The 13,973-nt window shown below is 32.1% G+C and overlaps 1 protein-coding gene across 6 annotated transcripts in view; it reads right to left on the bottom strand.

Annotated features, from left to right (window-relative positions):
* The window catches only part of ANO5 (anoctamin 5), an 80,508-nt gene that overhangs the window by 49,212 nt on the left and 17,323 nt on the right, over nt 1-13,973 (bottom strand). For 3 of the 6 annotated variants that reach the window (XM_036220804.1, XM_036220805.1, XM_036220806.1), the window contains one exon: nt 2,910-3,023. The exons of 1 other annotated variant lie outside the window; for it this stretch is intronic. In XM_036220804.1, coding sequence (XP_036076697.1) covers nt 2,910-3,023 — 114 coding nt within the window. Of the gene's footprint in view, nt 1-2,909; nt 3,024-5,556; nt 5,599-13,973 lie in introns of all 6 variants that reach the window. 2 more of the 6 variants (XM_016138483.2, XM_036220803.1) reach the window with 1 other exon arrangement.

The raw sequence follows: 13,973 nt of genomic DNA, 5'->3' as shown, positions 1-13,973 counted from the left end.
AATCAAAAGAAAAAAATAAACAAATGATATTACGTCAAACTAAAAAGGTTTTGCACAGCAAAGGAAATCATCAACAAAATGAAATGACAATCTACTGAATGGTAGAAGACATTTGCCTACAATACATCTGAAGAAAGTTAAGATCCAAAATTATAAAAAACTCCACACCAAAAAAATCAAAAGATCCAGTTAAAAATGGGCAAAAGACCTAAATAGATATTTCTCCAAAGAGGATATGTAGAAGGCCAATAGACATATGAAAAGATGCTTGAGGTCACTAATCAGAGAAATGCAAATTAAAACCATAATGAAATATCACCTTAAGCCTGTCAGATTGGCTATCATTAATAAATCAAAAATAAATAAATCAAAAAACAACAAATGTTGGCAAGGATGTGGAGAAAAGGGACCCCATGTACATTGCTGGTGGGATTCCAAATTGGAAAACAGTTTGAGGTTCCTCAAAAATTAAAAATAAAACTACCTTTTGACCCAGCAATTGCAATTCTGAGCATTTATCCAAAGAAAACCAAAATACTAGTAAAGATCTATGCCCCCCTGTGTTCACAGCAGCATAATTCACAATAGCCAAGATATAGAAGCAACCTAAATGTCCATCAATAGACGATTGGATAAAGAAGAGGTGGTATATATAAACAATGGAATATTACTTGGCTATTAAAAAAATAAAATCTTACCATTTGCAACAACATGGATAGACCTAGAGCGTATTATGCTGAGTGAAATAAGTCACACAGAGAAAGATAAATACTACATGATTTCACTTCTATACAGAATCCCAAGGAACAAAAGAAATGAACTAAATTAAAACAGACTCACAGATACAGAGAACTGATGATTGCCAGATGAGAGAGTGGTGGGGGGCTGGGTGAAAAAGGTGAAAGGATAAAGAGGTACAAATTAGTAGTTACACAACAGTCACGGGGATTTAGAGTACAGCACTGGGTATATAGACAATATTACTGTAATGGTTGTGTAATGATAGATGGGTACTATAGTAAATTGAGGGGATCACTTCATAGATTTTATAAATGTCTAACTTCTAAAATTTCAAATAAATAAATAAATAAATAAATAATGAGTAAATGAATAAATAAATAAACAAACATCTGATTTCCTTTGGGGACTATGAAATGTTGGTGTGTGCTAGACGGATGATGACGATGTGATCAGCCCCGAGTAAAATCCTCGGGCACTGAGTCCTTTATGATCTTCCCTAGTAGATAACACTTTACCTGTTACCAGAGGAATTAAACACATTTTGTATGACCCCACTGAGAGAAAACTCTTGTAAGCTTACTCCTGGTGTCCTCTAGACTTTGCCCCATGTATCTTTTTCCCCCTGCTAGTTTTGCTTTGTATTATTTCACTGCAATAAAACACGGCCATTGAGTAGGACTATGTGAGTACCTGTAATAAATCGCCCAACCTAGGGGTGGTCTTGGGGACTCCTGAATAGTAATAGAGTGATTACATTTGTTGACATGAGATTTAAGCTGGATAAGCAAAGGGAAGAGATGGATATGGGAGCAGCAGTAAAAATGTGGTTAAGATAATTGTATCTTATCAGGTCCTGGAGCAGTTGAAGAAGGGTATTGGTCAGAAAGATTTGAGGGTTTGGTCAGACATATAGATGCCTGGAATGAGATTATAAAGAGTCACAGTTTTTACTAATGACAAGTTTTAGAGGAGTGAATGGCTGAGTTACAGACTATGATAGTTACAAAAGGGAGTTCAAGGTACAGAGAGGTTAGGATGCCCAAATTAATCATCTATATATGCATGGGACTACCACTCATTAAAAAAGAAATATTGGTATAGAGAGTAAGAGTGAAATAGGAACTAAAATGGAAGATACAGGGACAGATTAAGGATAGCAACAATGCAGGGCAGTGACAACTCAGATGAGATTTAAAGCTCAGAAACTTTAGAGATAAAGGAGAAAGAATAGACTGTAATCAACAAAAAGATATAAAAAGGGCAGGCATTTACTAATCTCCAGAAAAAGGCTGTGTAAGGAAAAAATAACCACCACTTGAGAAGACTGCTGGGGAAGACAAGGAACCTCAATGAAGAGCCAGGTGTGGATAGGACATTCAGAGAAGAGATAAAAATTAGGAGAGTGAATAAATTTCAGAGGCCTGGTAGAAGAGTTTCCAGGGAAAAAGTGGAAGGAACAAAATTAGTAAGTAAAGGGTCTTATGGGGATAATATCTATAGTTTTTAATTTTTATTTTATATGATATTTATTTATTATGTTTCTGAGTAAATGTGTATATATGCTTACACATATGAATTAATATATTAATTCATTATTTGAAATATCTAATATTTATTGAGCATTAATTATGTTTCAAACATTGTTCCAGGCATTTTAGTATACAGCAATGAACAAGATAAAGTCCTTGGTCTTATGAACTTAATTTATGGTGTTTGACACAGTAATCAAGTATAAAAATAAGTAAGTTCAGAAAGTGACATGTGGTAGTGAAAAGATAGAGTATAAGGTAAAAGCTATTTCAGATAGAGTAAATTAATAAAAATTGATATGAAAATTGCATACAAAAGATACATATTATATTTAGATATACAACTCAAATTTTAGAGGTCACATTTAATATTTAACTATATAAAAATATTAAAATATATTAAAAAAAATACATCAGTATCTTGGAAGAAGAAAGTTAGTGTCCGAAATGTCCAAAAAATAAAACGGATTTCACACATTCATTCTTAGGCTGCCTATTTTGTAGTGGCCTCATTCAGTTTCAGCTTTCAGTAACACTTCTGAAGTCCCTGATTTTACAACATAATTCAATGGGAACATTCCTCTTAAACTACAGAATTTGCTCCTTTTTATTATTCCCATCTCTCATGTAAGTACTTACCGCCTTTACATCTGTGTCTCTCTTTATTTCATCAACATAGGAAAGCACAAAATCAATTTGCCTAATTCCGTCTCGAAAGAAGATAGAATCTTTGCTCTGTTTATCTTTTCTAAACTGCAGGAGACATAAATGACACAAGCTTAAATTATAGTTTTATTTTCAAATGGCAAAAACCTAATAAGGATTAGATAAATTTGGTCACCAACAAATTTTTCTCAGTTCTGCAATGACAGGTGAAGACAAATAACCAGAGTTCTCATTAACAGAAAATTATGCTCATTTTAGAAAATAAAATTCCATAAAGGATATATATACACATACACATTAAATAATACTCAAGACAAAACTATTAACAACATGCACACACAGCAAAAATGATGCAATTATACCAAAATAGAAAATGAATATAGGTATATATTGATCCCAAAATGCATATTCAGGGACTTGTTATCTTCAATAGACAACATGCCAATTAGTTCAAAAAATAATTCATGGTAACACACTACTTTGGGGATGTAATTATAGAGCAATTAATGAATAGCACTATAAAAAGTAAACTTGTGATTAATGCTTTTACCAAGATTTCATGAGATTGCCATTTACTAACTCAACTTTTGAAGGGTTAAAATAACATAAACGTGCAGTTAAAAATTAGGAAGCAGGTAGCTTTCCACTAACTTCACTACAAGTAATCTCTCATGCAAATCTCCTTTCAACATTAATTTCTTAAGTGAGCCAAATTGATCCCTTATTTAAATTTGTGTGATCAATTCTCTCAGAATCAGACTTGCAAATTCAATGTTCACGTGTTGTATAGGTCATTAGTTCCTTCCCTTTCAAAATTGCAAAAACATTACAGAGTTCCAGAAAGAAGGAATTTCATGTTTGTGTGATTTGGTCTTCTTCATAGTTCATATGTAACATATAATACTTAGTACCTGGAATTGCCCCCATATAATACTTAGAACGATGCAAATAGAGTATGTAGTAGATGTCAGTGATCTCTCTAACTCTGTGATGTAAAATTATAGATAACTTTCCAATTGCTTGAATGGGGAACTAGATGTTTTAAATTTTCATAACTGGCAGTTATATTAATTTATGAGTTTATTTTATGATACTTTATGCTGTTTTTCACCCAAGTCAAGCACAGCAGTTCTCCCATAAAAAGAGAAACATTGCAGAACAGTCATGTACAAACAAGACAAAAATCTCATGTATGATCTGTGGCTTATGAACAGAGTAACTGTATTTTACCTATGTGAATGCACAGAGGGTGTGTCTCAGAAAGAAGTGGCTACCAATGCACAGGAGGAAATGAGTGGACAAATGGACAAAAAACATTTAGAGAGTCTAATGATTAAATATTAAAATACAGTAACTCAAATTTTATGTCTGAGTTCTCTGTACCCCAGCCAAAGGACACAAAACTATCTCCCTTTTCCTAAAGGAAAGTAAAAGAACCTGAGAAAACTCAAACTGTTATGTTATACCTTGATTATAAATCACTAAAAAAAAAAAGCAAAAGTAAAGAAAACAAAAAATAATTTGAGTTCTCTTGTAAATCATAGTATTATATGAAATCCATCGAAATGTGTGGAAGCCAAGTAGGGTAGGGGAAAAAAAACTAATTAGACTAAATGTAATCAAAGCAAAAAATGAGAAAGAAGAAAATAATAATTGTTTAGCTCTAAGTCTGTGAAAGCCCTATTTTGCATGCTAGAATATTTCATAAAAAAACAACAGATTTACATGTGCTTTTACTGTTTGGACAAGCTAAATCTAGGTCCACATAGAGTTCTTATGACAGAAGATGTGCACATAAAAATAAAAATAAAAAGTCACATTCAAAGTATTTGACTATTTAGGAATAAACAAAGTACCTAGAAGGCTAGTGACTCCAATAATTTTCCTCCTGAGTGTTCAGTCAAAACGGGTATGTATACTTCCCTTCCCTTGAAAGCCAAAGGCTACCTAGGAAAACCCAAACTACTGTCATTATGCTGTGCTCTCACTATAAACCGTAACATTTTTTAAAATACAGAAAAACCACTGGTGGCCTTACAAATCACCATCAAGTGCATGTCAGGTCTGTTTAGAAAAGAACAGCTGAAGCCAACGGGGGCAGAAAAACTTGATAATTTTGTTACATATATCTGAATACTGTGAAAACCCATCATTCTTTTGTTTTGCCCAAAACATGACATTAAGTTCCTATTTTTCAATGTGTATATGAGTTTGTATTTATATTTGCTTTGTTCTTATAAATGCCTGTTTATAATGAAGCAAACATCCGGGTGGCTTTTCTTTGAATGAGGTAGTTATTCTGACGTTCACAGACCTGGATTCCTGATAAGGGTTTATAAACCTCTAAAACTGTATATAAATTGCTAGTGTGTATGTATATATGTGTGTGTGTATATATATGTGTATGATACATACACATAATTTTTTAGAAAAACGTTCCATAATTTTAATTGGATCCAAAAAATATTAAGAATCACCATTCTAAAACCTCAATTGCCTGTGGATTAGAAATCGATAACAAAGACCCCTCAAATCAATATTATTAGTTGGAATAAAAATGACTCAGACTGTCACTGCAGCCATCCAGAGCATAAGCAGCATCATTCAGCACCGATTTTACCATAAGTCGTCGCTTCAGGAACAAATTGTATCGGTTTGCAGGCTGTGAAGCAACAATCAATAGAGAATTAGAAAATCCTGCCCAGGATTAAAGATTCCCCACAAACAGACACGCAAACAAACAAACCCTCAGTATAATCACTCAAGTGAATATGAATGTGTATGTGTGTGTGCAATATTTAAAGTTAGAGGATTGGAGAATTTAGAAAAAAAGGAAAGAAGAAAAATAGAAAGAAAACAATAAAGAATAAAGGAAAGAAAAAAATGGTGATGGGAGGAAATTTAACTTCGGGTGGTAAACACATAATGCAATATACATATATTATTGAATTGTACACTTGAAACCTATATAATTTTAGTAACCAATGTCACTCCAATAAATTTAATAAAAAAAGACTTCAAAGTAAATTTCTTTAAGTAATTTTAAATAATACAGCAACTTTAAATAATAACATTTGTGGAACTAAAGCAGAAACGGGAGAGATAAAAGAATAATAAAGAAAAACACAGAAATAATGGAAATATAAAGTAAAAGAGGTATTGTGTTAAGAATGCCTCTCTCTCTCTATATATATATATACACACACACACAAATATACATATATATATGTAAACACACACATACACATATACGCATATATGTGTAAACATACACACACATATACATATAATATATACATTGGGCAAAGAAAGCAAAATTACTATAATTATAATTATGCTGGCACTATATATGGTGTAGAAAGTTTATCCAATAGTGTAAAATATTTCATAGCCTCTCAAAATATTAGGGGAAAAAAAGAAAAATCATTCAATTATTTAAATGCTGAGTTGTCTTCAATCTTCAGTTACCATGGCTGTTATTTTTAAAACACCAAGGCAATTACCTAAAAATGTCTGGAATAATCAATAATATTGGAAAGAAAACCAAACCTATGGCACAAAAAAGAAAGTATAGTGTATATTTTTCAGTATTATAAAATGATAAGTAATCTAATAAAATTATCAATAAAGACTTTCAGTTCTTGTCATGCAAAGTTTTGCTTAGATTGTTGTTTTCCTGGAATAGGTTAACGATACCTAAGCAGCTGGAGACTATTGCAGCAAAACCCCTGCTCTGTGAAGTGATGAGCCTACTATGTATAGGTGAGTTAATACTGCTGTTATTTAAAAACACAACAGATACAAGAAAGATGTTGGTCATTGTATAAAGCATATTTTAAACTGTATTCTTCTGTTGGGCTAAATTTTTTCACCTCAGCACTTTTATTTTCTTGGGATCTTTCATGAGATTCACAAGTTTACTGTTTTCCTCAGATGTCTTCCTTAAGTTCACTACAGAATTGTTAAGGTAGATGAACAAACTGTACACTAAGGAGCCAGTCAGGGCCACATTATGATTTTTATTGGGCCCTGGCCTGTTAGCCTTCATGGACCCCTTCCTCCATTAAAAAAAAAATATATATATATATATATATGTGTGTATATATATATATATACACACATATATATATATACACACACACACACAAATATATATAATAGTATAACATGTTAATGGTATAAAATATAGTATATACAATAGAATATACTATATATAATATAGTATAAATTATAATATGTAATATATAAAATATAGTATAAACTCATTTTTTAAATTCTGATTTTAAAAGAAATTAAAATGAAAGCATTTCTGTGGGCTCCAAAAAGTATCCTTGGCCCTAGTAGGCACTGTGTCTCCTGTGCTTAAAAGATGTCGGCCCTGGGGTCATGGGTTAACTAAATACCACCACATTTAAGAGCTGCTCAGAGTGCAGGGTATAAAAAGTTATCTAGATGATTAGTAAAAATGCTTTTGTGATAACTACATCTAATGTCAGGTTAGTTCGCAGCTTTTCCAATGCACAGGATATCCTCACACTATAAAAACTAATTGGCTCAACATCAGCAGCTGGTCCTCAAATAGCGCCAATTAGACAGTTAATATTTTTTAAAACTTGATTTTGACTATATTAAGAGAGTATCACCAAAGGACTTGATACAAAAAGATAAAATTCTATAGACTAAAATTTTAGAATAACATTATACATAGATTTCCATTACGTATTGAATATGTTCACTTTTTATGAAACAATGAGTAACACTGAAACTAATAAAAAGGTATTTTAAAAATTATTTCTATTTCCTTGTTACCTCAGTAACTATTAGGTATGTTTATTTCGATTTTTGTTAAGCACTGAATTTTTTAATATGGTAAGCGACTATATTTAATGTGCACATTATTATCACCATTTTTCACATTATAGTAAATTTTCATATAGTAGAAACTTTTTGTAAATATAATTTTATCTATATAATTTCACTTCATTAAATTTAATCTAATTTACTTGTAAGAATATAATTTAGAGTCTCTTCTCTAGAAATAGAGTTGAAAACCTATATTATTGGTGCTACATAGGAGTTGCCAATAGCATCTTTCTCTTATCACATTCTTATTATATTCACTCTTTATTCTTCTTCCTGGCTGTGTTTCTTTTTTCTCCCCTGATGTCTTCAACAGGCCTGGCACTGACCAGCATAGGCACTACTGTGCTTTAATAGCAGGCAGCACTTAAGAGGTGACTGACTGCAGCTCCTGTCTCGGCTACTAGATCATCAGTTAGAGATGAGTGGAGAAAATATAGTATCATAGACATTTTCAGACTGTACATTCTGAAAGAATGGAAATCCAAATAATTCATAGAGTTATACCACAAACCATTTGATGCTCTGAATTTCTAAGCAATAATAATAATAATAATAATAATAATAATAAAAGTCCAATGACTCTTGAGACTTGGATTTCATATTAAAATCTACATTAATCCTTTATGCTAAGGAGGTAGATTCTCAATCTAAAAACTATAAAACCCAATTACTGAGTGAACCTTACACAAGTCCTAAATTTAAACAAAACCACAGCAATGAATTAGCAGCTAGCATATTTTGATTGCTTTGTGCCAGGTACTGTGTACTCTGCATGCTTAATAATATTATCAAGTAGATCCTGTTAACTATCAGCAAATCACAATGAAGAAATATAACCAGCTTGGCACACCAAAGACTAGGTAGTAGGAACAGTGTACCCTTGGTGCATGCAAAAATAAAATAATAAAATCAACAAAAAGTCAGTTACCAGCAAATTCTAAACAACATCGTTGATATCATTGATATAACAGCCCTGTTCAAGTCCTAAACAATTGTTGAGCTTCTCTTGAGTTTTAATAATCTATATATAATTTTCAATTTAGTAAATGTAAATTTGGAGAATCTCCAGTATGTGTGATCCAATCCCAATATGCTGATGCTTGTGGGTTCAGCAATAGACTTCACTTTGAGAGTGTATGTGTAACTGCCTTGAGGATTCATGCTTTGGGTAGATTTCATATTCTCAGCCTCTGTGGTCTACATATCCTTATATTTAGACAGTAGCATAGAAATAAACAATAACAGCTCTGTGAAATGTTCCTTTCTATCTATTTTCTAGTGTGAAGTATTAGATGGGTTAATCAGACACAAAAATATTTGCAAATACTGCAAAGAACCTTGAAGAATGAACAGTGAAACATCAAGCTTTATGACTGTTCCTTGAAAATCAGTGCACAGAAAAATGGTGAATCCCGTTAACTACATAGCAAAGAATTTAAAGAAATAGATATTTGCAAATAAAAAGATTTCAATTTATGAAAAGAATGTCTGAAAATTGACAAAAGATGCTACATCTTACATGACCAGAAGAAATCAAAATTTTGATGTCTGAATTCAGCAGAGCTTAGAGTATCTTATACTACCAGAAAGTAAAAGAATGCTAAAAAAAACAAACCAAAATTAACAGGGGTACATCAAAGGGATACAGGGGGTCAATCAAAAAAGCTCCCAATAGCCAAAGCTAGAACAACTTGAGCAGCAAAATAAATAAAGTAGTATTGGGTTTGTAACACAAAATATAAAATAAATATCCATGAATCCACATTGACATAAATAAATACACAGATAATATACAGATAAATGCAGGAATAAATAAATAAGAAGAAACAAATCTCCAGTGCAGAATTCCAAATAATCAATTTATCCTTAAGGAGGTGGAACATAATCCCCAATTCTTAAGTGTGGTCTACACACAGTAACTTTCTTCCAAAGAGTACAGTATGAAAAGGGACAATAAAAAGCATAACTTTATGGTATAACAACCTGACAAACATGACTTCAAGCCAGGCAATCAAGGTTAACATCAAGAGTGATGTCATGTTGGTAGGCGGTACCCTTGATATAATGTGATAAAAATAGCACTTTATTTCTATTGTCTTCCCCCACCAAAAATAAAAAACAAAAACAGAAAACATTACCCTAGTCTAATCATGAAAAAAACCTCATAAAAGTCCTAATTGAGGGGCATTCTACAAAATATTTGACTGATATTCCTCAAAACTTTGAAGGTCATCAAAAACAAGAAAAGTATGAGAAACTGTCACAGCCAATAAGAGCCTGAGGAGACATGACTACTAAATGCAATGTGTTATCCTCTATGGGCTCCTAGAGTAGAAAAGAATATTAGGGAAAAACTAAAGAAATCTGAATAAAGTATGAACTTTAGTTAATAACAACCAATATTGGTTCATTAATTGTGAGAAATCTACCATACTAATATAAGATGCTAATAATAGGAAAAAAATCAATGTATAAGGAACTTCATGTACTATGCTCATAATAAATGTATAAATCTAAAACAATACTGAAATAAAAAATTTACTTAAAAAGGAACTTTATTTTTAACAACTTGCTGTTTAATCAAAGACAATATTATCATAAAGGATAAAATATCATAACACTTTATAATGATTTGGAATTTAAAATTTCAATTATTAGTATATGATATTACTGGGGAAATTATTTATAACTTACATCATAGGCAAGAGAATAATAAATATGTACACAGTTCAAAAAATCAAGAGAAAAAAACTTAACAGCTTGACAGGAAAACAGACAAGATATATGAACAGAATGATCCAGCAAAATATTTTAAAATGACCATCAAAGCATAAAAAATGAATATCTCACTCATATTGAGAGAAATGCAAATTTAAGCAACACTAAGATACAGACCTAACTGGAAAAGCTCCCAATAGCCTTTATCTACCTCATTATCAGATAGGCAAAATTCTTAACTCATGACAACATACTGTTAATGAGGCTGTGGGGAAATACCTACCCTCATAATTCGTTAGACATGTAAAATGGAGGGGAATTTGGCAAAACTACATAAGCTTATATTTTCTGATACAGAAATCCTATTTGGAAAAATACACTGGTCAAAATATTATAAGACTGATACCCAAGGTTATTTATTGTACCAATATTTGTAATAGCAAAAGATTAAAAGCAACTCAAATGTCCATCAGTAAAGGGACTGGATAATACACTGCTAATCCCCAACAATGGAATATTATGAAGCATACAAATGAATAAGAATGAAATCTATATACACTATAGAGTGAACTCCAGGATATGTTTCTAAGTGAAAACAAAGGAATAGAGCAGTATATAGTACACTTTCTTTAGCGTAAGAAGCAGGAGGAATACAAATATACATAGGATGTGTACACATGTATATACACACACACACACACACACACACACACGCATGGAGAAAAGAAGACACATTGGAAGGATAAACCAAATAAAAATGGTCACTAAAGGATTAAAAAGAACAAGAACGAAGAAGTTGTTTTCTGAAAAATGCTTTGTCTCAGTTTCAACATGAGATAGATTTGCCTTCAAGCTAATAAACTCTAAGTTTCAGGGCCTCTTACTGACACCAACACCTCCAATGGGAGTCTAGCCCCTTTAGGAAGAACTCTAGCAATGTGTTGTTCTCATGGTCAAATATGTATGTCACAATTAATGAACCAAAATAAATAAACTAAAATTTTTAAAGTAAATTACTGTTCCATTATTCTTCTTAAAGAGTGACACCAAACTTAAGGCTCTACTAAACCTTATTTGGTCTATGGTTTTCAATGTCGGAATCATGTAAATGTTTTATATGATCAAAAAATAAATTATTAAAAAAGAAAACAAATTTTAGTATAATTTTATTTTACCCCACAACCTTTATTCTGGAACAATAAAGTACGGAGCACTAGTGAAAAGCAAATCATCATCTACATGAAAATTTTCAGTATAAGAATATAATTCTGATTTTTCTAAACTACCATTTATTTACTAAGCAACTATGAAAAAATTTAAATCCCTTTGAAAAAATCTTACTTGATTTTTTTTTTTATGGTGACATTGGTTAATGAAATCCAGTATCAGTTGTACATTTTAACAGTAAGGCATATATATATATATATATATATATATATATATATATATATATATTCACGCAATGTGTTCACCTTCCATAGTTAGATTTCTTTCTGTCACCATATATGTGATCCCTTTTATCCCATCTACCTCCCCTTCTCTCCCCTACCCTCTGGTAACCACTAGTCTATTGTCCATGTCCATGAGTCTCTGTCTGTCCTGTTCATTTGTTGCTTTTAGGTTTATATCACACAAATAAGTGATATGTGATTTTCAACTTTTTCTGTCTGGTTTATCTAGCTTATCATGATTATCTCGAGGTCCATCCACGTTATCACAAATGGCAGTATTTCATCTCTTCTTATGGCTAAGATTCCATTGTATATATGTACCACAGCCTCTTTATCCAGTCATCTATCGTAGGATATCTCGGTTGCTTCCATGTCTTGGCCACTGTGAATAATACTGCTATGAACATCGACGTGCAAATATCTTTTTGGTTATGAGTTTTCAAGTCTTGGGGGTAAATATCCAGTAGAGGGGAAAACTAGATCATATGGTATATCAATTCTTAGCTTCCTGAGGAACCTCCATAGTGTTTTCCACAGTGGTTGTACCAATTTGCAGTTCCACCAGCAGTGTATGTTCCTTTTTTCCTGCATCCTCTCCAAAATCTGTTACTACTTGTTCTGTTGATTACAGCTATTCTAACAGGTGTGAGATGGTATCTCATTGTAGTTTTGATTTGCATTTCCCTAATAACTAGCAATGTTGAACATCTTTTCAAATATTTGTTGGCTATTTGTATGTCCTCTAGGGAGAAGCGTCTGTTCAGGTCCTCTGCTTATTTTTTGGTTAGACTGTTTTTGTTGTTGTTGTTGTTATTGAGTTGTATGAGTTCTTTGTATATCTTAGATATTAGGCCCTAATTGGAGGCATTACTTGCAAATATATTTTCCCATTTGGATGGTTGTCTCTTTACCTTATTGAAGGTTTCTTTTGCTGTGTAGAAGGTTTTTAGTTTGATGTTCTCTCATTTACTTATTTTTGCTTGTACTTACCCTGCCTTTGAGGTCAAATTCATAAAATCCTCTTTAAGTCAAAAGTCCTTGAGTTTTGTTCTTAAGTTTCCTTCTATGCATTTTATTGTTTCGGGTCTTATATTCAGGTCGTTAATCCATTTTGAGTTAATTTTGGTGTGTGGTGATAGACGACAGTCTAGTTTCACTCTTTTGCAGGTGGTTTTCCAGTCTTCCCAGCACCATTTATTGAAGAGGCTTTCCTTTCTCCACTGTATGTTTTGGCTTTCCTTGTCGAAAATTACTTGCCCATATAAACATGGGTTTACTTCTGTACTCTCGATTCTGTTCCATAGGTCTATGTCTGTTTTGTAGCCAATACCATGTTGATTTGATTATTGTCACTTTGTAGCAAAATTTGAAGTCGGGCGGAATGATGCCTCCAGCCTTGCTCTTTTTTCTCAGGATGGCTTTGGCAATTCATACTAATCTGATGATTTTTCTGTTCTTTTTTTTTTTTTTTTTAAATGCTGATGAGATTTTGATGTGGATTGCATTAAAGCTGTAAAACGCTTTAGGTGGTAAGATCGTTTTAACTACGTTGATTCTTCCAATCCAAGAACACGGAATATCTTTCCATTTCTTTGCATCTTCTTTGATTTCTTTTAATAGGGTCTTACAGTTTTCATTATATGCGTCCTCCACATGTTTTGTTAGATTTATTCCTAGGTATTTTTATTCTTTTTGTTGCAATTGCAACAGAAATTGTTTTTTTCACTTCTTTTTCTGACACTTCATTATTAGTGTACAGGAACACTATGGATTTTTGAACATTGATTCTGTATCCAGAAACGTACCATATTTGCTTATTTTTTCTAGTAGTGTTCTTGTAGAATCTTTAGGGTTTTCTATATAGATCATGTCATCTGCAAATAGTAAGTTTGACTTCTTCATTTCCTAATTGGATGCTTTTATATTTTTCTCTTGCTTGATTACATTAGATAGAACCTCCAATCTTATATTGAATAACAATGGCAATATTGGACTGCCTCGCCTT

The sequence above is a fragment of the Rousettus aegyptiacus genome, unplaced genomic scaffold, assembly GCF_014176215.1.
Source record: "Rousettus aegyptiacus isolate mRouAeg1 unplaced genomic scaffold, mRouAeg1.p scaffold_m13_p_5, whole genome shotgun sequence".
Taxonomy (NCBI): Eukaryota; Metazoa; Chordata; class Mammalia; order Chiroptera; family Pteropodidae; genus Rousettus; species Rousettus aegyptiacus.
Note: the sequence above shows the minus strand (reverse complement) of the source record. Positions and strands in the feature narration are given on the sequence as shown.